The sequence below is a fragment of the Oncorhynchus keta genome, chromosome 27, assembly GCF_023373465.1.
Source record: "Oncorhynchus keta strain PuntledgeMale-10-30-2019 chromosome 27, Oket_V2, whole genome shotgun sequence".
Lineage (NCBI taxonomy): Eukaryota > Metazoa > Chordata > Actinopteri > Salmoniformes > Salmonidae > Oncorhynchus > Oncorhynchus keta.
The window spans coordinates 47,948,744-47,971,800 of record NC_068447.1 but is presented as its reverse complement, the minus strand read 5'-3'; the positions used below and the strand labels follow the sequence as shown (position 1 = coordinate 47,971,800).

The 23,057-nt window shown below is 43.2% G+C and overlaps 1 protein-coding gene across 2 annotated transcripts in view; it reads left to right on the top strand.

The window, feature by feature from the left end:
• The first annotated feature begins 294 nt into the window (after positions 1-294).
• Positions 295-23,057, top strand: part of LOC118360227 (mitochondrial carrier homolog 1-like) — a 44,530-nt gene continuing 21,767 nt past the window's right edge. Inside the window, exons 1-10 of one of the 2 annotated variants that reach the window (XM_035739509.2) lie at positions 295-547; positions 1,154-1,238; positions 1,335-1,441; positions 1,693-1,770; positions 2,731-2,788; positions 6,205-6,256; positions 6,641-6,700; positions 11,806-11,899; positions 16,989-17,036; positions 17,235-17,298. In XM_035739509.2, the coding sequence (XP_035595402.1) occupies positions 377-547; positions 1,154-1,238; positions 1,335-1,441; positions 1,693-1,770; positions 2,731-2,788; positions 6,205-6,256; positions 6,641-6,700; positions 11,806-11,899; positions 16,989-17,036; positions 17,235-17,298 (817 nt within the window). In that variant the 5' untranslated portion in view covers positions 295-376. Of the gene's footprint in view, positions 548-1,153; positions 1,239-1,334; positions 1,442-1,692; positions 1,771-2,730; positions 2,789-6,204; positions 6,257-6,640; positions 6,701-11,805; positions 11,900-16,988; positions 17,037-17,234; positions 17,303-23,057 lie in introns of both variants that reach the window. The other variant, XM_035739508.2, reaches the window with a different exon arrangement.

Genomic DNA, 23,057 nt, shown 5'->3' with positions numbered 1-23,057 from the left:
TTAAAAAAGTAATTACAATTTCTAAAAGTTGGCTGTTCAAAAAGCCACCATTTTCATAGAATGACCCACATATGTCTTCACATTTTCCATTTCACAATTACATCATCGGAGTTTACACGGCAAATGAATATGGGTTCATCTTCGGCAGTAGAACTAGGCTCTTGTACTGAGCTGTAGTGAACTGTCAAAAGAAGAGGAAGCAAACAGTCCCATCTGCTGGATAGAAAGGAGCATGCAGCTCCTTCCGCAGGGAGGTAAAGTTGTCCAGCCTCTTGTTATGATCCTCGACCGAATCACGTGACATGTTCTTGTTTTGCGCATCCAGTTCCCCGCACAGCCTGTGGACTGGACGACTCCTCCCAATATCGCCGTGAAAATGGGGACACCTGAGAACCTGTCTGGCGGTACAGGTGGGCGAAGGGAGCCCCTCAGATTTGACCAGGATGCGTCCGCGACGGCCGTGGACATGGACACGGCAATTGTACTTCTCGGAGCCGGGGTGACAGCTATCACACACCCGCTGCTGTACGTCAAACTGCTCATTCAGGTAGCTAGCGAGTTACTCAATTTAGCTAAATCTACATTGGTTTGAGTTATTCATTATTTTGCCAGCAAGCACGAGGGCTATCACTTTGAGGTCCCACTTTCAGGATTATGATTGGGGTGTTTGAGTTTGCTTGCCGGCTAGCTAGGGAGTTTGCGGTCAACATCTAACGTTAGCTTATTTATAAATGTTTTGGTATTTCACCCCCTTTTCTACCATATTTCGAACATGCTAGCTTGCTAACTAAATAACTAACGTCAGAGATGGCATCATCTCTAGTCCTGGCTTGGCCCACCCCCAGTCAAACCTCAAGCGTTGAGCATAGCCAATATTATCTCTCATAAGTATGTGTGTCTGGGGAGGACAGATAAAGCGAAATGGACATTATTTGCATTTAATCCTAGCTGCATTTGGTCAAATTCTCTGCGTGCCAGCCTGCCCTTTTCAGTACCTAACTATCCAAGATGCCACTTCTCTGCCAACTGCAAGTGCCAAGATCCTACCACTACAACTAGGGCCTAGCTAGCTACGACAGCTGTGAAAAATACATAAAAATGATTCCCCCTTCAGTATGCCAGCTTGCTTCCAGTGAGTTGTGTGTGCTTTCAGATTGGACATGAGCCCCTCACCCCAACTGTCGGAACCACCATGTTTGGGAGGAAAGTGTTGTACCTACCTGGATTCTTCTCCTATGGTGTGTGAGTCTTGCTCATGGGTTATCATCCTTTGTCACCCTGTATATGGGGAATACGAGTTGACAGGAATGTGATGGCTATCTGTCTGTCCACAGCACAGCACATCGTAAGGGTTGATGGAAAGATGGGACTCTTCCGAGGTCTATCCCCTCGTATAATGTCCAGTGCCATCTCCACCATGGTCCGGAGTAAAGTCAAACAGGTAAGGGAATCCTAAACCCAGAGGCGTGGTAGTTCATAATCACTCATAACTGCAACTGCTCTCAATAGGTTTTTGAAACTCGCCACTCTGGCCACAAAAGCCTATAATCCAACCAATCATCGGAGCTTGCCAATGTGTAGTCAGTGTCCATCAAATGAGAGAAACACGTGTAATTGTATAATGCATTTGTAACAGTATGTGGGAAGAACCCCGTATATCAAGTTATTTAAGCCTTTCTTTTTCCTCTCCAGGCCGTCCCAGCAGAGCAGGCGGAGCATGTATCGAACAGAGACGACTTGAAGACCTCCCTCAGGAAAGTGATGAAAGAGGTGAGAGGTCGAAGTGTGATAGGGAGCATAATATGAAAGTATAAAATGTCAAGTGTGTTCATGTGAAGCCAGTTGAGTTTATTAGGTTGGAGTGAATTCACTCCATTTTCTAGACATTCTGTTCTGGAAGTATAATGATTACGATATCCATATAATGTGTATGTGTGTGCATGTACGCACGCACGAAACATCTCTTTCCGTGACATGGACTATCCAGGTGAAAGCCATGATCCCTTATTGATGCCACTTGTTAGATCCACTTCAATCAGTGTAGATGAAGGGGAGGAGACCGGTTAAAGAAGGATTCTTAAGCTTTGAGACGTGTGTGCCATTCATAGGGTGAATGGTCAAGACAAAAGATTTAAGTGCTTTTGAACGGGGTATGGTTGTAGGTGCCAGGCGCACTGGTTTGTGTCAACTGCCACGCTGTTGATTTTTCACGCTCAACAGTTTCCTGTGTGTATCAAGAATGGTCCAACACTCAAAGGACATCCAGCCCACTTGACACAACTGTGGGAAGCATTGGAGTCAACATGGGCCAGCATCCCTGTGAAACATTTTCGACACCTTGTAGAGTCCATGCCCAGATTAATTGAGGCTGGTCCGAGGGCAAAAGGGGAGGGGTGCAACTCAATATTAGGAAGGTGTTCCTAATGTTTGGTATACTCAGTGTATTATTTAAATAAACACATCAATACAGTAACTTTTGAATGAAAGCATGGACTTCTAATATATGTATAATACCTGTAATAAGATATTCATAAATCCCCTCTTATGTTGTGGTTAATGATATATAACATTGTTGTGCAGTTCTATATTTGCTGGTCTTATTTTTAGTGTTCGCAATAGATTCCAGTGTTGCCTACTTGGTCATTTCTGAACGGGTTAGATGTAGCAGTTTTGCATAGCTATGCCCACTGATACTTGACACAGTTTGATTTCCTCTTTCTCTCACTCAAGACCTCACATGAGATGGTCATCCAGTGCCTGTCCAGAATAGCCACTCATCCCTTCCATGGTAAATCCTGGCGATTGTCTGTCTGTTTATTTTCTTTATTGGAGTTTATAGCTTTGTTTTTTTAATTCAGACTAGCTAGGTTTCCATCCAATATGCAACAGAGTTTCATGCAAATATTCAAAAATCCACATAGAAAAAATATGAGAATTTTGAGTTTCCATCAAACTGACACGTTGTGGATAAAAAGCTGTGCTTGATGATGTAGTGCACATTTGAAGCACTTTTGAGCTTAAGTTTCCAACTACCGAATAAAAATCAGAAGTTTAACGTGTTTACATCGCATTTTCAACTCTACTGATGGCTTGGTCACAGATACTGTTGCGATAAATAGCCATCTTGCCCAATCTGTTTTTGGCATTATGCTCTCTAGTCTAGACAGTGGCCAATGAAAAATTTGACAGGGTAGGTTATATGATGAGAAATGGATAAGATAAATATTATTTTTATTTGATAATGGAAGCCCAGCAACGATCATCATGTCACCAGCTTTCAAATAATACCTTCGATATTTATTGGAAATTTGAATCTCATCACTGTGCGCTTTTAACTACAATATGAGGAAGTTCATCATAGCTTATTTAATCTGCCTATAAACTCTTCATGCTTTTTCCACATCGTGGTGGGCTATAGGCTACAGTGTAACATACCATCACATGAATCCAAGTTTACTTCAACATTATGGTTATTATATATTTGTAAATATATATATATATATATATAAGTTGTAAACTGTCTTGTTCAAAACATTGATACAACAGTAGCTAAGATGTGGAGAAGTCTGTCTGTAATAAAGCGCTGCTCTACCTTCTTAATAGCACTATCAACAAGGCAGGTCCTACAGGCCCTAGTTTTGTCACGCCTGGACTGCTGATCAAGTGCCACAAAAAGGGACTTAGGAAAATTGCAATTAGCTCTAAACAGGGCAGCACAGCTTGCCCTTGGATGTGCACAGAAAGCTAATATTAAGAATATGCATGTCAATCTCTCCTGGCTCAAAGTGGAGAAGAAATGTACTTCATTACTACTTGTATTTATGAGAGGTTGAATGTACCAAGCTGTCTGTTTGAACTACTGGCGCACATCTCAGACACCCATGCATACCCCACAAGACATGCCACAAGAGGTCTCTTCACAGTCCCCAAGTCCAGAACAGACTTTGGGAGGCGCACAGTACTACATAGAGCCACGACTACATGGAACTATATTCCACATCAAGTAACTTAGAATTAGATTAAAAAAACAAACAGATAAAAATAAACCTTATGGAACAGCGGGGACTGTGAGGCAACACAAACAGGCACAGTAACATGCACATACACAATCTTTTGCCTCTTCCATTTTTGCGGCAATGCTGCAATTAGTTGGCAGTGATGTAAAAATACTTTAAATTACTACCGATGTATTTTTGGGGGGTATCTGTACTTTACTTTTCTATTTATATTTGTTACAAATTGTATTTTTACTTCACTTCGTTCCTAAAGATAATAATGTACTTTTTACTCCATACATTTTCACTGAAACTCAAAAGTACTCGTTACGTTTTGAAAGGCTAGCATAATAGGAAAATGGTCCAGTTCACGCACTTATCAAGAGAACATCCCTGCTCGTCCCTATTGCCTCTGATCTGGCAGACTCACTGTGCCCAAGGAAGCGAAGGTAATCAGCCTAAATGATTACCACCCGTAGCACCCGCGTCGGTAGCCATGAAGTGCTATGAAAGGCTGGTCATGGCTCACATCAACAGCATCCTCCTGGATAACCTACACCCACTCCAATTTGCATACCGCCCCAACAGATCCACAGATGACGCATTCTCAATCACGCTTCAAGCTTCCCTTTCCCACCTGGACAAAAGGAACACCTATGTGAGAATGCTGTTCATTGACTACAGCTCAGCATTCAACACCATAGTGCCCACAAAGCTAATCACTAAGCTATGGACCCTGGGACTAAACACCTCCCTCTGCAACTGGATCCTGGACTTCCTGATGGGCTGCCTGATCACCGACAACTTTGAGTCAGCCTATAGGGAGGAGGTCAGAGAACTGGCAGTGTGATGCCAGGCCAACAACCTCTCCCTCAATGTGAGGCAAGACAAAGGAGCTGATTGTGGACTACAGGAAAAGGAGGACCGAACAAGCCCCCATTAACATCGACGGGGCAGTAGTGGAGCGGGTCGAGAGTTGCAAGTTCCTTGGTGTCCACATTACCAACAAACTATCATGGTCCAAACACACCAAGACAGTTGTGAAGAGTGCACAACAACACATTTTCCCCCTCAGGAGACTGAAAAGATTTGGCAGATCCTCAAAGTTATTCTACTGCCCAATTGGTTGCATCACTGCCTAGTATGGCAGCTGCTCGGCCTCCCACTGCAAGGCACTACAGAGGGCAGTGCGAACGGCCCAGGGGCCAAGCTTCCTGCCATCCAGGACCTCTATACCAGGTGGCGTTAGAGGAAAGCCCTAAAAATGTTCAAAGACTCCAGCCACCCGGGTCATAGACTGTTTTCTCTGCTACCGTGCGGCAAGCGGTACCGGAGCGCCTAGTCTAGGTTCAAGAGAATTAACAGTTTCTACCCCCAAGCCATAAGACTCCTGAAAATCGAATCAAATCGCTACCCAGACTATTTGCCCCTCCCCCCCTTTTACACCGCAGCTACTCTCTGTTGTCATCTATGCATAGTCAAATTAATAACTAGTAACATGTACATATTACCTCAACTAACTGGTGCCCCAGCACATAGACTCTGTACCGGTACACCCCTGTATATAGTCTCGCTATTGTTATTTTACTGCAGCTCTTTAACTACTTGTTACTTTTATTTCTTGTTCTTATCCATATTTTTTTTTAAACTGCATTGTTGGTTAGGGGCTCGTAAGTAAGCATTTCACTGTAAGGTGAATGTAAGGTGAATGTGCATGTGTCTAATACAATTTGAATCGATTGGTTCGCTGTTGTACATAAGTGATCACTCACTCTCTCCCAGTTGCTTGGGGGTATGTTGATTTTAGAGGCTTCATTTAAACATCTGGTTTCTACATATAACCACATTTTTATCAGTTCAAAACAGAGCTACACACTCCCCATCTGTCCTATCGGTACACACATGCTCCTCCTTTTATGGTTATTATATCAGTAGTTGAGCATAACAGCGTTTCCACTGCAATTGTCACGTAATTAATTATGACATTTTGCTGACAAAGTTGCAGTTTCCATCAGGCCTGCCGTGAGTTTTTTTTCTAATTCATCCGCATGAGTTGGTTGGATGGAAACCTGGTTAGTGTGTCTTTCTAGAAGCAGTTGTCTTAAGATTTGCTGGTCTCGTTCATTTGTTAGCTCTCAGATTTGGTTTCTTTGTGATGTCCTGCAGATAACACCGTTTGCTCCCCTGACGTTGTTGCCCTGTCTTTCAGTGATCTCCGTGCGATGCATGGCTCAGTTTGTGGGGAGAGAAGTCAAGTACAGGTAAGGTGTGACACATGCAGCATACCTCAGATACTGAATGCAAATGAACCAAGGGAGTTGTTGATTTGACTCGGTTACCTTACAGTTTCTCAGTGTGTCATGGTAGTTCATCTAACACTAGGCATGAATGCCATAATTGACAAGAAAGTGTCCATTTCATTACTGCAACTTCATGACTCCATTGACAGTGACATGGTACAATACAGACTGTTTATTCCAAAATTCTAAGCGGTCTACATTAGTTGAAGTAATAGAATGGATAGCTTAGTTTAATGAGAGGCACTCAGAGGTTCTAAACATGTAGTTGTAAAAGATTAACACTTGGGTGATTTGTGTTTAATTTGAAGTTTTCATCTTGGTTTCCTCTGGGATTGACTTTGACAGGGGGCTGTTCAGCAGCATCACCAACATCTTCAAGGATGAGGGCATTGGGGGATTCTTTGTGTAAGTAATGCTTTTTTTTATTCCACTTTGTAAAGTAATTAAAAAAAAATACTAGTCAGACTTTGTCATTAAGTGTAATTCTTACTGACATCACCCTAATGGTAGTGTGAATCTCCTAGTTTGTGTAGCACAGTGGTCACTAACATTTTCTGAGTCAAGATCACTTTCTGAGTCAAAATGCATGCCGAGATCTGCCACTCTGATTTTTTTAAATTAACATGACTTAAAAAATGTAAGCCTATGCAACATTAACCAATTAAAAACAGTACTGTAGCAATTAGGTTTGTGCAGTAAGCTATAGGCCCAATACATTAACACAGCATACTGGCTTTGCTTGAATTTACCTGCCAATGTATTGTTGTTCAGGACATTTTTTGAAATTCTATTTCACATTTTGAGTTGGGCTATCTCATCACACCGGTAATAGAACCATTGTTGTATTACTTGTTAGGCACAGCTGAGTGAGCATACATTTAAGTAATTTGCTTTTTATTTTACTGGGCTGATGGTGCCTGCATCTGATGGTCAGTCTCAGCGGAGGGAGAGAGCAGCAGACTGACACTGATCAAAAGGGACACCGTCTTCCAGCCAATGGCAAAACTCGAGCCGCACTGCATTATTTCTGCCTTATGCACAAATTCATGTTGTTACTCCTATGATCAGAGAAATGAAATGTATGATATTAAAAAAAGAGCCAAGCTGCTAATAATAACAACAACAACAACAACCAAGCAAGCCTATAGCTACACTATCCTACTCGTACAATACTGTTGCAGTGCTTGTTGTAGCGCTGAGTGGAAATAGGAAGAACATGCATTTTATGGGTTATAAAAGTGTTGAATACGAAGTTGATAGTGCTAAGTAAGAACTTGAAACATGAACTCACTCATAAAAACAGCAGCTCTGCTGTATTCGTTGACAGTCTCTCTCTAGTTAAGGTTTTAAACATTTTGAAATCTCACAGTTTCAATTTTGCCGTAGCTTTCTTGTATGCCTGCTACGTTACTGCAGACTCGGTCATCTGAGCAATCTGATTGGCCAGTGGTGGCATAGTGCACTTGATTTCCTCTCCATGCCCACCTGGAAGGCAGAGTTTGTACCTTCAGACACATGAAATGGCAACGGTTTGCCTACCCGGCACGCAGGGCAGCTGAATTAGCTGCACCTACCATCAACAGCCCGAGACTAATATATATATATATATATTTAAAGGCTTTATCGTTGAGTTTTGTACAGAAATGCCTTGGAGATCGACAAGTCGATCGCGATCCACAAGTTGGTGACCACTGGTGTAGCACTATAGGTGAGGGACATTATTATCCTTTGTGTTAGGGCTGAGACCTCACGATACGATGTTATGACGATACTTAGGTGCCAATACGATATGTATTGCGATTCTATATGTATTGCTATTCGATACTGCGATTTTTATTGCAATTTGATGTTCCAAACATATATTGCTCACTATGGGCCCGATCCCAACTTAGGAATTGATGCCTTCCCTATACTCGCCTTTCCTACACACTTCTCAGAATTTGGTATTCAAGACTTACCTTTTCCAGTCGCGTAACGCGCTCTGCAGGTGTGGCTACCTTGCGCGCTCTCAATACATTTCATTCAACTGCTAGTTGAAGTTTTCATTCAATGGGGTTTTGAGTACATTTATCTTAAGCCATTGCTTTTAATACGATGTACCTTTTTTTAATTAGAATTTTGTCAACAGACTCAGTAGAATACATTGAGAGAACGCGGTCAGAATATTAGGGATCGATGAAAGAAGGCCATCTATGCGTATTCGTCTTTGTTTCAGTACGCACTGGCAGATTTAAAAATACTCTGATTTTGTAGATTATTTAGGCACATTTTAGGGTTAGTAAAGTATCCCCAAAAAATACAGTGGTTTGATTCATCCTGAAAGTTGTCATATTCAAGTTAAATCCATAACATATTGGAAGGTGGAAAAAAGTGTTCAATTGGGGTTGAACTATAGTCCTATAAATCCACCCTAATTCTCACTAACCATGGAACTGTATGACAACGGTCCAGTCCTTGTGAACCGTGCGCCAGGTTCTAGGTTTAACCTGCTACATAATCATAGGCTACATGTCCCATATGATTGCACAACGTTAGCCTAATATGACCCACTAATGCCAGGAACTTACAAGGATGTGACAGAGGAATGAAAGGTAAACTGAATGGAATAGAGTGATGCATAAATAAATGTATGTGGGTGTTACTGACGGTGGCTCCTGATTGTGGCTAATATTTAAGGTCAGTATACGGCGTGTCTAGACACAGTGGCGGATTTAGGTAAAGGCGACATAGGCAGCCACCCAGGGCGGCATCTTGCTAGGGCGGCATCTTGCCGGGGCGGCACACGGCGCCCGCACAAAACTTTTTTGGAATTGAGACATTTAAGCGATCGGTTTTCTTTCGCTCATTTCCGCGTCACGTTAATAATATCATGTCACCGTGTAGGATTGTGGGTCAATTAACCTTGTCGGAGTGGGGGCTCTGATTCTAGTTTGTGAGCTAGGCAGGCTACTGCCTGGGAAGGTCTCGCATTCAGAAGTACGAGATGGAGGGGGGGTGGGGGGTAAGTTGACCTCAGGTCTCCCCACTGGAAGCCTGAGGTCGGGGGAGCAAGGGAATCTATCAAATAGCGCACCTCCCAACTTTCTACAGTACTAATGCAATTATACAAGCTAGAACCGCCACTGTCTATTCTCATGTTAAGTTCAAGGTCAGAGAATGCATAGAGAGAGTGCATAAAAAGGGAATTACATTACATTTACATGCCCTTTACTTTGGTCGGAATTGTGGCCTAGATATCTGCTGCAGAGAGACGAGAGAGCATGAAAATGTTTTGATCAGCCATGGAACTAAAAGTGCTGAACATGTTGGCTCACTATTTAAATAGAAGATGGGGAACAAGCTATAGGATGACAAATACCAGAGTTTTGCCGCAGGTGCAGTCGACTAGCGCTAGCTAATGCCAAATATAATACACTGAACAAAAATATAAACGCAACATGTAAAGTGTTTGTCCCATGTTTCATGAGCTGAAATAAAAGATCCCTGACATATTTCATATGCACAGATTATTTCCCTCGCGTTGTGTGCACTGCGACCTGGCCAAGATAAAGCATAGCAGTGTGAACAGACAACACAGAGTAACACATGGAGTAAACAGTTAACAAGTCAATAACAGTAGAGAAAAAAAAAGTCTATATACATTGTGTGCAAAAGGCATGAGGAGGTAGGCGAATAATTACAATTTTGCAGATTAACACTGGAGTGATAAATGATCACATGGTCATGTACAGGTAGAGATATTGGTGTGCAAAAGAGCAGAAAAGTAAATAAATATAAACAGTATGGGAATGAGGTAGGTAAATTGGGTGGGCTATTTACCGATAGACTATGTACAGCTGTAGCGATCGGTTAGCTGCTCAGATAGCAGATGTTTGAAGTTGGTGAGGGAGATAAAAGTCTCCAACTTCAGCGATTTTTGCAATTCGTTCCAGTCACAGGCAGCAGAGAACTGGAACGAAAGGCGGCCAAATTAGGTGTTGGCTTTAGGGATGATCAGTGAGATACACCTGCTGGAGCGCGTGCTACGGGTGGGTGTTGCCATCGTGACCAGTGAACTGAGATAAGGCGGAGCTTTACCTAGAATGGACTTGTAGATGACCTGGAGCCAGTGGGTCTGGCGACAAATATGTAGCGAGGGCCAGCCGACTAGAGCATACCAGTCACAGTGGTGGGTGGTATAAGGTGCTTTAGTAACAAAACGGATGGCACTGTGATAAACTGCATCCAGTTTGCTGAGTAGAGTATTGGAAGCTATTTTGTAGATGACATCGCCGAAGTCGAGGATCGGTAGGATAGTCAGTTTTACTAGGGTAAGTTTGGCGGCGTGAGTGAAGGAGGCTTTGTTGCGGAATAGAAAGCCGACTCTAGATTTGATTTTAGATTGGAGATGTTTGATATGAGTCTGGAAGGAGAGTTTACAGTCTGCCCAGACACCTAGGTACTTATAGATGTCCACATATTCTAGGTCGGAACCATCCAGGGTGCATGCAGCGAACGGATGAAAAGCATGCATTTGGTTTTACTAGCGTTTAAGAGCAGTTGGAGGCCACGGAAGGAGTGTTGTATGGCGTTGAAGCTCGTTTGTAGGTTAGATAGCACAGTGTCCAAGGAAGGGCCGGAAGTATACAGAATGGTGTCGTCTGCGTAGAGGTGGATCATGGAATCGCCCGCAGCAAGAGCAACATCATTGATATATATACAGAGAAAATGAATGTCCACCAGAGCTGTTGGCAGAGATTTGCATGTTAATTTCTCTACCATAAGCCGCCTCCAACATTGTTTTAGAGAATTTGTAATAAAGCCCTTTTGTGGGGAAAATATTATTCTGATTGGCTGGGCTCCCCAGTGGGTGGGCCTATGCCCTCCCAGACCCACCCATGGCTGCACCCCTGCCCAGTCACGTGCAATCCATAGATTAGAGCCTAATTTATTTATTTGAATTGACTGATTTCCTTTTATATGAACTGTAACTCAGTAAAATCTTTGAAATTGTATCATGTTATGTTTATATTTTTGTTCAGTATGTGCCTTCAGAAAGTATTCATACTTTCATTTTGTATTACTTTAAAACAATTCTAAAAACATAATTCCATCGGGGTCTAGGGTACAGACATCCCAAGTATTCCGGATAGCACCGACCACCAAACAACAATCTCTTCTTGGTACACACTTGCATTAAAGGGTGACTACACCCATAATCAACATTTCAACCAAAAAAATCCCAGACCTCCAGAAATAGTCTCCTGATGTGATTTAAACATTGTTGTGTACTTAGAACTTCAAATGTTTTGTTTTTTAGCCAAAACCTGGAAACAGTGAAATCTGTAAAAACGTAACGGTGAAAACGGAATTTGGGGAAACAAATTACGTAATCAAACAAAAAATCAAACTGATTTTATAGGGCCCTAGGTAAGAATCAATATTCCTGGTTCAAAACCATTGACATTGTTTTGTTTTGATCTGTACTGTATTTATGTCCTTTCCCCTTATTGGACACTTTATGTTTGCAGGGGGGTTGTGCCCCATGTCCTGGGTGAGGTCATCTTTCTGTGGTGTTGTAACCTCCTGGCCCACTTCATCAACACCTACGCCGTGGACGACAATGTAAGCACATTACCTACACCTCTAAGCACTGATCTAAGATCAGCGGTCACTTTAATAACCTAAGTGACACAACACATCTCAGTTGAAGTTGTAGATACTTTACGAAGCCATTTCTATTTGCATTTTTTTATTTAACCTTTATTTCACTAGGCAAGTTCTTATTTACAATGACGGCCTACCCCGGCCAAACCCGGACGACGCTGGGCCAATTGGCCGGTTGTGATACAGCCTAGAATCGAACCAGGGTCTGTAGTGACGCTTCTAGCACTGAGATGCAGTGCAGTGCACTCGGGAGCCCCATGAGGGCAGGAAGAATACAATAATCTACTTGTTTTGTTACCAACTCTTGAATAACAGGAAAATAAACCTGGAAACAAATTCTAGTTCATCCTTGGTTCAGCACTGGACATGAATTTCATAGTTAAAGTCAGAGTTAAAGTCAGAATAAAGTCAGCAATGTATTCTTTGTACTTTTTCTTTAATGATACCTTTACATAGGAATAGTACCACAATAGTGGGCCTCTTGAAGCATGTGGGAACAGCAGACTGGGATAAGGATTGATTGAATATGTCCGTAAACACACCAGCCAGCTGGTCTTTGCATGCTCTGAGGGTGCGGCTGGGGATGCCGTCTGGGCCTGCAGCCTTGCGAGGGTTAACACGTTTAAATGTTTTACTCACGTCGGCTGCAGTGAAGGAGAGTCCTCAAAGCGGGCAAAAAAGTTATTTAGTCTGTCTGGGAGCAAGACATCCTGGTCCGTGACAGTGCTGGTTTTCTTTTTGTAATCCGTGATTGACTGTAGACCCTGCCACATACCTCTTGTGTCTGAGCCGTTGAATTGTTTGGTTAGATTACTCGTTGGTTATTACCGCATTGTCGGAACTAGAAGCACAAGCATTTCGCTACACTCGCATTAACATCTGCTAACCATGTGTATGTGACAAATAAAATTGATTTGATTTTGATTTGATTTACAAAAAACATATAAATATATATTAGGATCCCCATTAGGCGGATCTCCAGTGGCGACAACTAGTCTTACTGAGGTCCGACACGTAACAAAAAAAACATTACAGACAAAAGACTGTAAAATGTACATACATTTTGTGTGCATCTATCAGTTACACATACATGTCAGTACATACACACAACAACTAGGTCACATGGTGGGAAATTATATATTATTATTATTATTATTATATTAAATGCTTGTGCCGTGAGGGGAAATGCTTGTTTTGTTGAACCCAGGTTTGCTATTCACTTGCGCTATATGAGATGGGAGCTCCATGCACTCATTTCTTATAAAAACAGGAAGTGATGCAGTTTTTCTCAACTCTTAGCCAAGAGAGACTGGCATGCATATTATTAATAGTAGCCATGTCACTCTGTTCTGGGCTGCAGTTTAATTAGGTCTTTCCATGTGAATTTACAATAATCAAGATAAAATAAAACTAGAGATTACAGGACTTGCTTTGTCGAGTGTGGTGTCAAAAAGCAGAGCATCTCTTTAGTAGGGACAAACCTCTTCCCCCATCTTTACAACCATTGGATCTACAGTGCCTTCGGAAAGTATTCAGACCCCTTGACCTTTTTCAAAATAAAAAACAAATATTTACTTAAGTATTAAGGTGCATCCTGTTTCCATTGATCATTCTTGAGTTGTTTCTACAACTTAATTGGAGTCCACCTGTGGTAAATTCAATTGATTGGACATGATTTGGAAAGGCACAAACCTGTCTATATAAGGTCCCATAGTTGACAGTGTATGTCAGAGAAAAATTCAACCCATGAGGTCGAAGAAATTGTCCGTAGACTTCCGAGACAGGATTTTGTCGAGGCACAGATCTGGGTAAGGGTACCAAAAAAGGTCCCCAAGAACACAGTGGCCTCCATCATTGTTAAATGGAAGAAGTTTGGAACCGCCAAGCACCTTCCTAGAGCTGGCACCACGGCCAAACTTAGCAATCGGGGGAGAAGGGCCTTGGTCAGGGATGTGACCAACAATCCGATGGTCTCTCTGACAGAGCTCCAGAGTTCCTCTGTGGAGATGGGAGAACCTTCCAGGACAACCATCTCTGCAGCACTCTACCAATCCGGCCTTTATGGTAGAGTGGCCAGATGGAAGCCACTCCTCAGCAAAAGGAACATGAGAGCCCACTTGGAGTTTTCCAAAAGGCACCTAAACAAGATTCTCTGGTCTGATGAAACCAAGGTTGAACTCTTTGGCCTGAATGCCAACCGTCACGTCTGGAGGAAACCTGGCCCAGACTTTAACCTGATAAAACATCGCTGGAGAGACCTGAAAATAGCTGTGCAGCGATGCTCCCCATCCAGCCTGACAGAGCTTCTGATCTGCAGTGAATAATGGAAGAAACTCCCCAAATACAGGTGTGCCAAGCTTGTAGCGTCATACAGTCTTGACTCTTCTTGGGTAATAGTTGCCAAAGGTGCTTTAACAAAGTACTGAGTAAAGGGTTTGAATGCTTATGTAAATGTCATATTTACATTTTATTTTATAAATTACACAAGTGTATTAAAACCTGTTTTTGCTTTGTCATTATGGGGTATTGTGTGTAGATTAAGGTGGATGAACAATGTAATACATTTTTTAATAGGGCTGTAACGTAACAAAATGTGGGAAAAGTCGAGGGGTCTGAATACTTTCTGAATTCACTGTATTGTGAACACTGCATCCAATGGGTACGGATACAGCTTTAGAACAAAGTTCTGCAGTACTAGTAAAAATGTGATTGATATGTGTGGATGATGTGGATGATCTTGGTCCTGTAGTGTTTGTAAACACTCTGGTAGGTTGATTAATATCCTGAACCAGATTACAGGCACTGGTTACAGTGAGAAGTGTTCTCTGAATATTCAGGTCCCCAAGAAAGTAGACCTCTTTTTACATCAGCTACACTATCAAGTATTTCAAACACATTATTTAGATACTGACTGTTAGCACTTGGTGGCCTATAGCAACACCCCACAATAATAGGCTTTAGATGGGGCAGGTGAACCTGCAACCACAACACTTCAATTACATTTGACATGAGATCTTCTCTTAGTGTTACAGGGAAATGGCTCTGAATATATAAATATATACAGTAACACCTCCCCCATAAGCATTCCTCTCTCTTCTATAGATGTTATATCCTTGTATTGCTAATTCTGTATCATCAAATGAGGAGTCTCAGAAATAGCTAATATATGAATGTTATCTGATATTAACAAGTTATTGATTTCATGAACCTTGTTTCTACGGCTACATATATTAATATGGGCCATTTTCTGCCCTTTCCTGGGTAGCTTATAAGAAATAGACTAAACTTGGAAAATGGCAAACAAAGCAAGAGAAAAAAACTAACATTCAGAAGTCCATTAATCAGTATGTGTGTGTGTGCTGAAGCTACAAACACACAGGCTTGGCTCTCTCATCCCTTCCAGGATTTTGGGAGGGATGGTGGACAATGAGCCTGTCATAGTGGATGTCCCCACGCACTCTGGCAGCTTTCATGACTGAGATCAGTTCTTTCCTCTTCTAGCGCACAGCTTCAGGATATTCCTTGTTGAGGAAGATGTCGGTTCCTCTCAAGTTCTTGGCTCTTTCCAGAACAGCTACCTTGTCCTTAAACCTCAGTAACTTGACCACTATCTGCCTGGGCCTGTCACTAGGGCCGTTGGTGAGTTTTCCTGTCCCGTGGGTGCACTCCACCTCAATCTTCCTGTGGTCCATCTTCAGTTTCTCCAATATAATTTCCCTCACTTTGTCCTCAGACGCTGCAATTCCATCCACAACAATCTTGTTCCTCTTCGATTGTCCCTCGAGATAATCTGATTTCTCTGTCATTGTTGTCAGGGATTCACATATAGAACTGATGTCCTCCCTCAATGACTTACAGATTGCTGTCATCTTTCCGTTCTCCTGTTTAAACTTAATGAGCTGACCCTGGGGTAACTGCAAACTGTTCTTCGGGTCCTCGACCTCTGGTCAGGTCATCCATTTGTTTTATTAGTTGACTCCACCAATATTTTCACACAACACTTGAATCTATTTCATTGTTGTAACAACTGCATATAGAATGATTTTTGTTTGTTTAAAATAACCTTCACCTGTAGTAAAGAGACACCACTGTCCTCAACGGTACCACAGGCTTTGGTCATGTTACCAACGTAGGCTACGCTGTTACTCCTCGCAGTTCCAGTCAGGGCAGGTCGCAGGGAAGATGGAAACAGAAACAAACAGCATAGATCTAGACCGCCACAAGCCCGGGACAATCTGCGGTCCCAGCCACAGGGGCTAACCGCGTCATGGGCTGTGCTCAAGCCCTCAAGAAAACCCAGCTAGCTTGATAGGCAGTTAGCTGCTAGGCTAGCTGCTACGCCAAGCAGCTCCTCAGACCCATGTTTGGCAAGATCCCTGGACAGATAGCAGCGGTCCCAGCAACTGATGCCAACCGCGTCATGGGATCCAAACTCAAAAGGTAGCTAGCTAGTTACCAAGCTTTTTCAATAGAACACTTTTTCAGAGACCTTTCAAAACTTTCCAAAACAACAAACAGAGCTGTTCCGCGTTCAACAGGAAGTGGGTTTAACTAGAGAGCACCAGAGATGAGGTAGGTAGTCATTCAAAAATCATGTTAAACACTTATGTTGGTTATCTACAGTGCTCCGTCATGAAAATACTGTTTTCCAGCACATGATCTCTAAGATCGTCATGCTATTCTGTTTAAAATGAATGTGCACATATGCACAATACGTATGAGGTTGGTACTGGAGGGTGATGGTTCAAGGCCTCCCTTGGATCCGTCTGTGGCAGGGTCTGGTAAACCCAATGACGATGGGGTACAGGGTAGGGGTTGATACTTGACAGTTCAACACTGGGCTGGAGGATCTGGTAATGCAGAGATGACTGGGTAGCCAGTTTGCATCTGGTCTCTCAACACCGGTTCAATATCTAACAGATCAGGGCAGATGCCCCAGAGCCAGTCATCAGAAGAGATCATGTGTTGGAAAACAGTGTTTTGTGCAAGAAAATTATGTCCTAACACAATTATTTTGTAAATGCTTCCCTCTCACACTTTTCTGCAGTTCAGCCAAGCCCCAGCAGTGAGAAGCTACACCAAGTTTGTGATGGGGGTAAGTTAAGCTGCACAACCTCTACATGTCTTTGTACACATTTTTCTGAAACTGAAATGTGGTGAGGATATTTTGAATATTTGTTTCCCTAGGTCATCTCTCAAAGCCTCCTTTTACTTTGTTTATCTGATGGTGTTGCAACTACAGCACGTGTCCATCTTATTTTCCCGTGTTTGATCTCCCTACCCCTGTCTCCAGATTGCAGTGAGTGTGTTGACGTACCCATTTATGCTGGTGGCAGACCTAATGGCAGTTAACAACTGTGGGTAAGGCTGGGATCACATCCATGTTTTCTTTTCTGTTTAAAAAAGTATAAATGTTTTCAACTCCAGACTACCGGAGCCCCCGCACTACAAAAACGTGCATGCTTTGGAGGAGCCGTGCGTTTAAGAGCGTTGGGCCAGTAACTGCTAGGTCGCTGGTTCGAATTCTCGAGGCGATTAGATGAAAAATCTGTCTATGCCCTTGAGCAAGGCACTTAAACCTAATTGCTCCTGTAATTCGCTCTGGACAAGAGCGACATTACTAAATTGCTAAAATGTTAATTATTTTTGTTCTACACTGAGCAAAAATTATAAACACAACATGCAACAATTTTAAACATTTTACTGAGTTACAACACGAGCCAACATTTTATTGTTCACAGAAGTGGTAACGGTGTTCATCTGTTTAACTAATTTAATTAGTAACTCATTGATCCATTTGTATTTATTTTCTGGAGATAAGGTTAAGAGGTTGAGACTACAATGATTGTTCACAAAGCTAGCATGTGCCTGCAGAAAACAGCAATAGAAAGGAAAGTGGTGTATCAACCTTTTTGGCTTAACTACCGTCATTTACTGTTTAGACAGTTTTACTATTGGGAAGTGAAGCAAGGATTAGCTAATGCTAATTAGCTAGCAGTACTTGGCAATATTATGTATATAGCTAATTCATTTTTAAGCAAATGCATGGTATAGACTATCAATATTTTTTTTACATTCAGTAGACGCTCTTATCCAGAGAGACTTACAGTTAGCTTGGTGGGAAAACCCCTTTTTACAGGTATAGGGGGGGGGGGTCAAGTGCAAGTGTTGGTTCAGAATATTTTTTTTGTATTTGAGGTCGAGGTGAGGAGGCGGATTATTTAATATACTCTTTGAAGAGGTAAAGTTTCAGGTGCTTTCGGGAGATGGGCAGGGACTCCTAGCTTCAGGGGGAAGCTGGTTCCATCATTGGGGTGACAGGACAGAGAAGAGCTTGGCAAGGCTGAGCGGGAGGGGCCAATACACCAGAGGTGGCAGAACGGAGTGGTCGGGTTGGGGTGTAGAGTTTGAGCATAGCCTGAAGGTAGGGATGGCCAGTTACTCTTGCTGCTCCATAGGCAAGAACCATGGTCTGGAAGCCAGTGGAGTGTGTGGAGTAGCGGGATGACATGAAGGGTACTTGGGCAGGTTGAAAACCAGGTGGGCTGCAGCGTTCTGGATAAGTTGCAGGGGTTTGATGGCACAAGTAGGGAGCCCAGCCAACAGAGTTGCATTAGTCTAGACAGGAGATAAGTGCCTGGATTAGGACCTGCACCACTTCTTGTGTGAGGTAGGGTCGCATTCTATGGATGTTGTAGAGCATGAACCTGCAGGAGCAAGTCACTGCTTTGATGTTTGCGGAGAACGAAAGGCTGTTGTTCAGGGTCATGTCAAGGTCTGAGACGCTCAGCTCTGAGAGAGTGGAGAGGAGGATCTGATGGTTCACGATGTTGAAGGCAGTGGATAGATCTAGGAGGATGAGGAGGGAGAGTCAGCTTTGGCAGTCAGTACAGATTGCCTCTGTGACACAGAGAAGAGCAGTCTGGAGTGAGTGACCCATCTTGAAGCCTGGTTAGGGTCAAGAAGCTCATTCTGAGAACGATAACAAGAGAGTTGATCAGCGACAGCACGCTCAAGAGGTTTGAAAAGAAAGAAGGGATAGAGGTCTAGGTTTTGACGTCAAATGAGTCGAGTGTTGGTTTCTTGAGGAGCGGAGCGACGTTTTGAAGTCTTGAGGGGATGCAGCCAGTGGTCAAGGATGAGTTGATGAGGGAAGTGAGGAATGGGAGAAGGTCTCCAGAGATGGTCTGAAGAGGGGGTGGGGTCGAGCGGGCAGGTTGTCAGGTAGCCAGACTTACAGTGCCTTGCGAAAGTATTCGGCCCCCTTGAACTTTGCGACCTTTTGCCACATTTCAGGCTTCAAACATAAAGATATAAAACTGTATTTTTTTTTTTGTGAAGAATCAACAACAAGTGGGACACAATCATGAAGTGGAACGACATTTATTGGATATTTCAAACTTTTTTAACAAATCAAAAACTGAAAAATTGGGCGTGCAAAATTATTCAGCCCCCTTAAGTTAATACTTTGTAGCGCCACCTTTTGCTGCGATTACAGCTGTAAGTCGCTTGGGGTATGTCTCTATCAGTTTTGCACATCAAGAGACTGACATTTTTTCCCATTCCTCCTTGCAAAACAGCTCGAGCTCAGTGAGGTTGGATGGAGAGCATTTGTGAACAGCAGTTTTCAGTTCTTTCCACAGATTCTCAATTGGATTCAGGTCTGGACTTTGACTTGGCCATTCTAACACCTGGATATGTTTATTTTTGAACCATTCCACTGTAGATTTTCCTTTATGTTTTGGATCATTGTCTTGTTGGAAGACAAATCTCCATCCCAGTCTCAGGTCTTTTGCAGACTCCATCAGGTTTTCTTCTAGAATGGTCCTGTATTTGGCTCCATCCATCTTCCCATCAATTTTAACCATCTTCCCTGTCCCTGCTAAAGAAAAGCAGGCCCAAACCATGATGCTGCCACCACCATGTTTGACAGTGGGGATGGTGTGTTCAGGGTGATAAGCTGTGTTGCTTTTACGCCAAACATAACGTTTTGCATTGTTGCCAAAAAGTTCAATTTTGGTTTCATCTGACCAGAGCACCTTCTTCCACATGTTTGGTGTGTATCCCAGGTGGCTCGTGGCAAACTTTAAACAACACTTTTTATGGATATCTTTAAGAAATGGCTTTCTTCTTGCCACTCTTCCATAAAGGCCAGATTTGTGCAATATACGACTGATTGTTGTCCTATGGACAGTGTCTCCCACCTCAGCTGTAGATCTCTGCAGTTCATCCATAGTGATCATGGGCCTCTTGGCTGCATCTCTGATCAGTCTTATCCTTGTATGAGCTGAAAGTTTAGAGGGACGGCCAGGTCTTGGTAGATTTGCAGTGGTCTGATACTCCTTCCATTTCAATATTATCGCTTGCACAGTGCTCCTTGGGATGTTTAAAGCTTGGGAAATCTTTTTGTATCCAAATCCGGCTTTAAACTTCTTCACAACAGTATCTCGGACCTGCCTGGTGTTTTCCTTGTTCTTCATGATGCTCTCTGCGCTTTTAACGGACATCTGAGACTATCACAGTGCAGGTGCATTTATACGGAGACTTGATTACACACAGGTGGATTGTATTTATCATCATTAGTCATTTAGGTCAACATTGGATCATTCAGAGATCCTCACTGAACTTCTGGAGAGAGTTTGCTGCACTGAAAGTAAAGGGGCTGAATAATTTTGTACGCCCAATTTTTCAGTTTTTGATTTGTTAAAAAGTTTGAAATATCCAATAAATGTTGTTCCACTTCATGATTGTGTCCCACTTGTTGTTGATTCTTCACGAAAAAATACGGTTTTATATCTTTGTTTGAAGCCTGAAATGTGGCAAAAGGTCGCAAAGTTCAAGGGGGCCGAATACTTTCGCAAGGCACTGTATCTAGTCTCAGGATTTCATCTGGAGAGAGAGGAGAGCAAGAGGTCAAGGCGTATGGTAGTTCTGAGTGGGACCAGTGGACCCAATAGACTAAGTGAATGGGGAGCGGATGTTGTCAACCTTGTTTTCAAAGAGGTTGACAAAGTCGTCCTCGGAGAGGGGTGGGTAGAGGATTAAGGAGGGAGGAGAAGGTGGAAAAGAGTTTCCTGGGTTTAGTGGCAGAAGCTTGAAATGTAGTGATAGAAAGTGGCGTTAGCAGCGGATAGAGAGGAAAGAAGGTAGGGAGGGAGTGGAAGGAAGTTAAGTTTTCCTCCATTTTCGCTCAGCTGCCCGCAGCCCTGTTCTGTAAGCTCGCAATGAGTCACTCAGCCACGGGGGAGAAGGGGAGGGCCGAGCCGGCCGTGAGGAAAGGGGACAGTGTGAGTCATAGGATGCGGAAACGGAGCAGATGGGGAGGGCCGAGCCGGCCGGGAGAAAAGGGGACAGTGCGAGTCATAGGATGCGGAAACTGAGGAGAATACGGTCAAAGAGGCAGAATCAGGAGGGGAAAGGATTTAGCAAAGTAGTGATCAGAGACCTGGAGGGGGGTTGCGGTGAGATGAGTAGGCGAACAGCCCCTAGTCAAGATGAGGTCAATTGTATTGCCTGCCTTGTGAGTTGGAGAGGATTGGTAAAGGGTGAGGTCAAAAGAGACAGGGAGGGGAAAGAGAGAGTTGGAATTATATATGAACTTTACCCAGTTATAAGACGCAAGTTTTTCGCATCCTCTGAGAAATGTGTGTGAAAATTCAGCGGTTCATTTTTAAATCACTACTTGTTTTAGTAATTTATCATAGCTGCTGAGCAGGTCAACACACGTGAGCCAAAAGCAGGCATGCATCATTCACGGTAGTGGCAACATGTTCATCGGTTTTGCATTTAGTCATTCACTCACTCATTCATTTAAAAAATATATCTTTATGAAAGGTAAAGCGGTTAAGACCAATGTACCCTCTAAGCTGCGTGCGCACCTTCTCCAAGACTTCCGCGTAGAAGAAATGCCAGGCCGTAACTTTGCAAGATTGAGTCTGATTTTGTTGTAGGCAGAGTCAGAGCGCAAAGGAGTAGAATTCTATTGGCAGACGAGCTGTCTTTCAATCATCCCAGAGTGATTGCGCTTTTTAGATCAGTTCAGATCAGAGCAGTATGCACATTTGTTGATATTCTTTGAAAAGCCAGTCAGGTAAAAAAAAGTTACTATCCATTTTTCATTGTTAGCCACTGCTAGCGGCCTTTACCCTCTGCTAAGGCACCAGCCATTTTTTTTCTGCCTGGATAATACCTGCCGGCCTCGGACTGTTTTTCTCCACTACAACACGAGATTCCTGCCAACCATTGATCATCACAGCTAGCTATCTTCAACTGAGTGACCCAGCCCCGAAGCTAGCCCTGAGCCAGGCGCATCTTCCGGCTAGCAAACGAAATTCCCACAACTACAATACCTCTTTCGCCATCTGGACCGGTCCCTTTGTCGACACGGCACCCCGCCGTACCACTAAGACTGGTCCGCAGACGTAATTCCATCAGCTGTGCCTTCAACCGGCCTTTGCCGGACGACAGAGCAGACACTTCTACTTACCCTGGACTGCTAACTTTAAACGCTGTGTCTCCCGCGTTCTAGCATAGTAACGACTACCTAGCTGCTTCCCTGTTTCATCTATTGCTGTCCCCTGGACCCTATGATCACTTGGCTACATAGCTGATGCCTGCTGGACTGTTCATTTATCACGGTCCTCCACGTTGTTTACCTTTGTTTATCTGTCGGCCCTAACCCCGAACTCAGGCCCTGTGTGTAGTTAACCGACCCTCTCTGCCCATTCATCGCCATTTTACCTGTTGTTGTTGACTTAGCTGTTGTTGTCTTACACGTTGTTGACTTAGCTAGCTCTCACAATCAACACGTGATTGCTTTATGCCTCGTTTTATGTCTCTCTCAAATGTCAATATGCCTTGTATACTGTTGTTTAGGATAATTATCATTGTTTTAGTTTACTGCGGAGCCCCTCGTCCCACTGTACATGTCTTAGATATCTCCTTTGTCCCACCTCCCACACATGCAGTGACCTCACCCAGTATAACAAGCATGTCCAGAGATGCAACCTCTCTTTTCATCACTCAGTACCTGGGCTTACCTCCGCTGTACCCGCACCCTGCCATAGCCCTGTCTACACATTATGCCCTGAATCTATTCTACCACGCCCAGAAATCT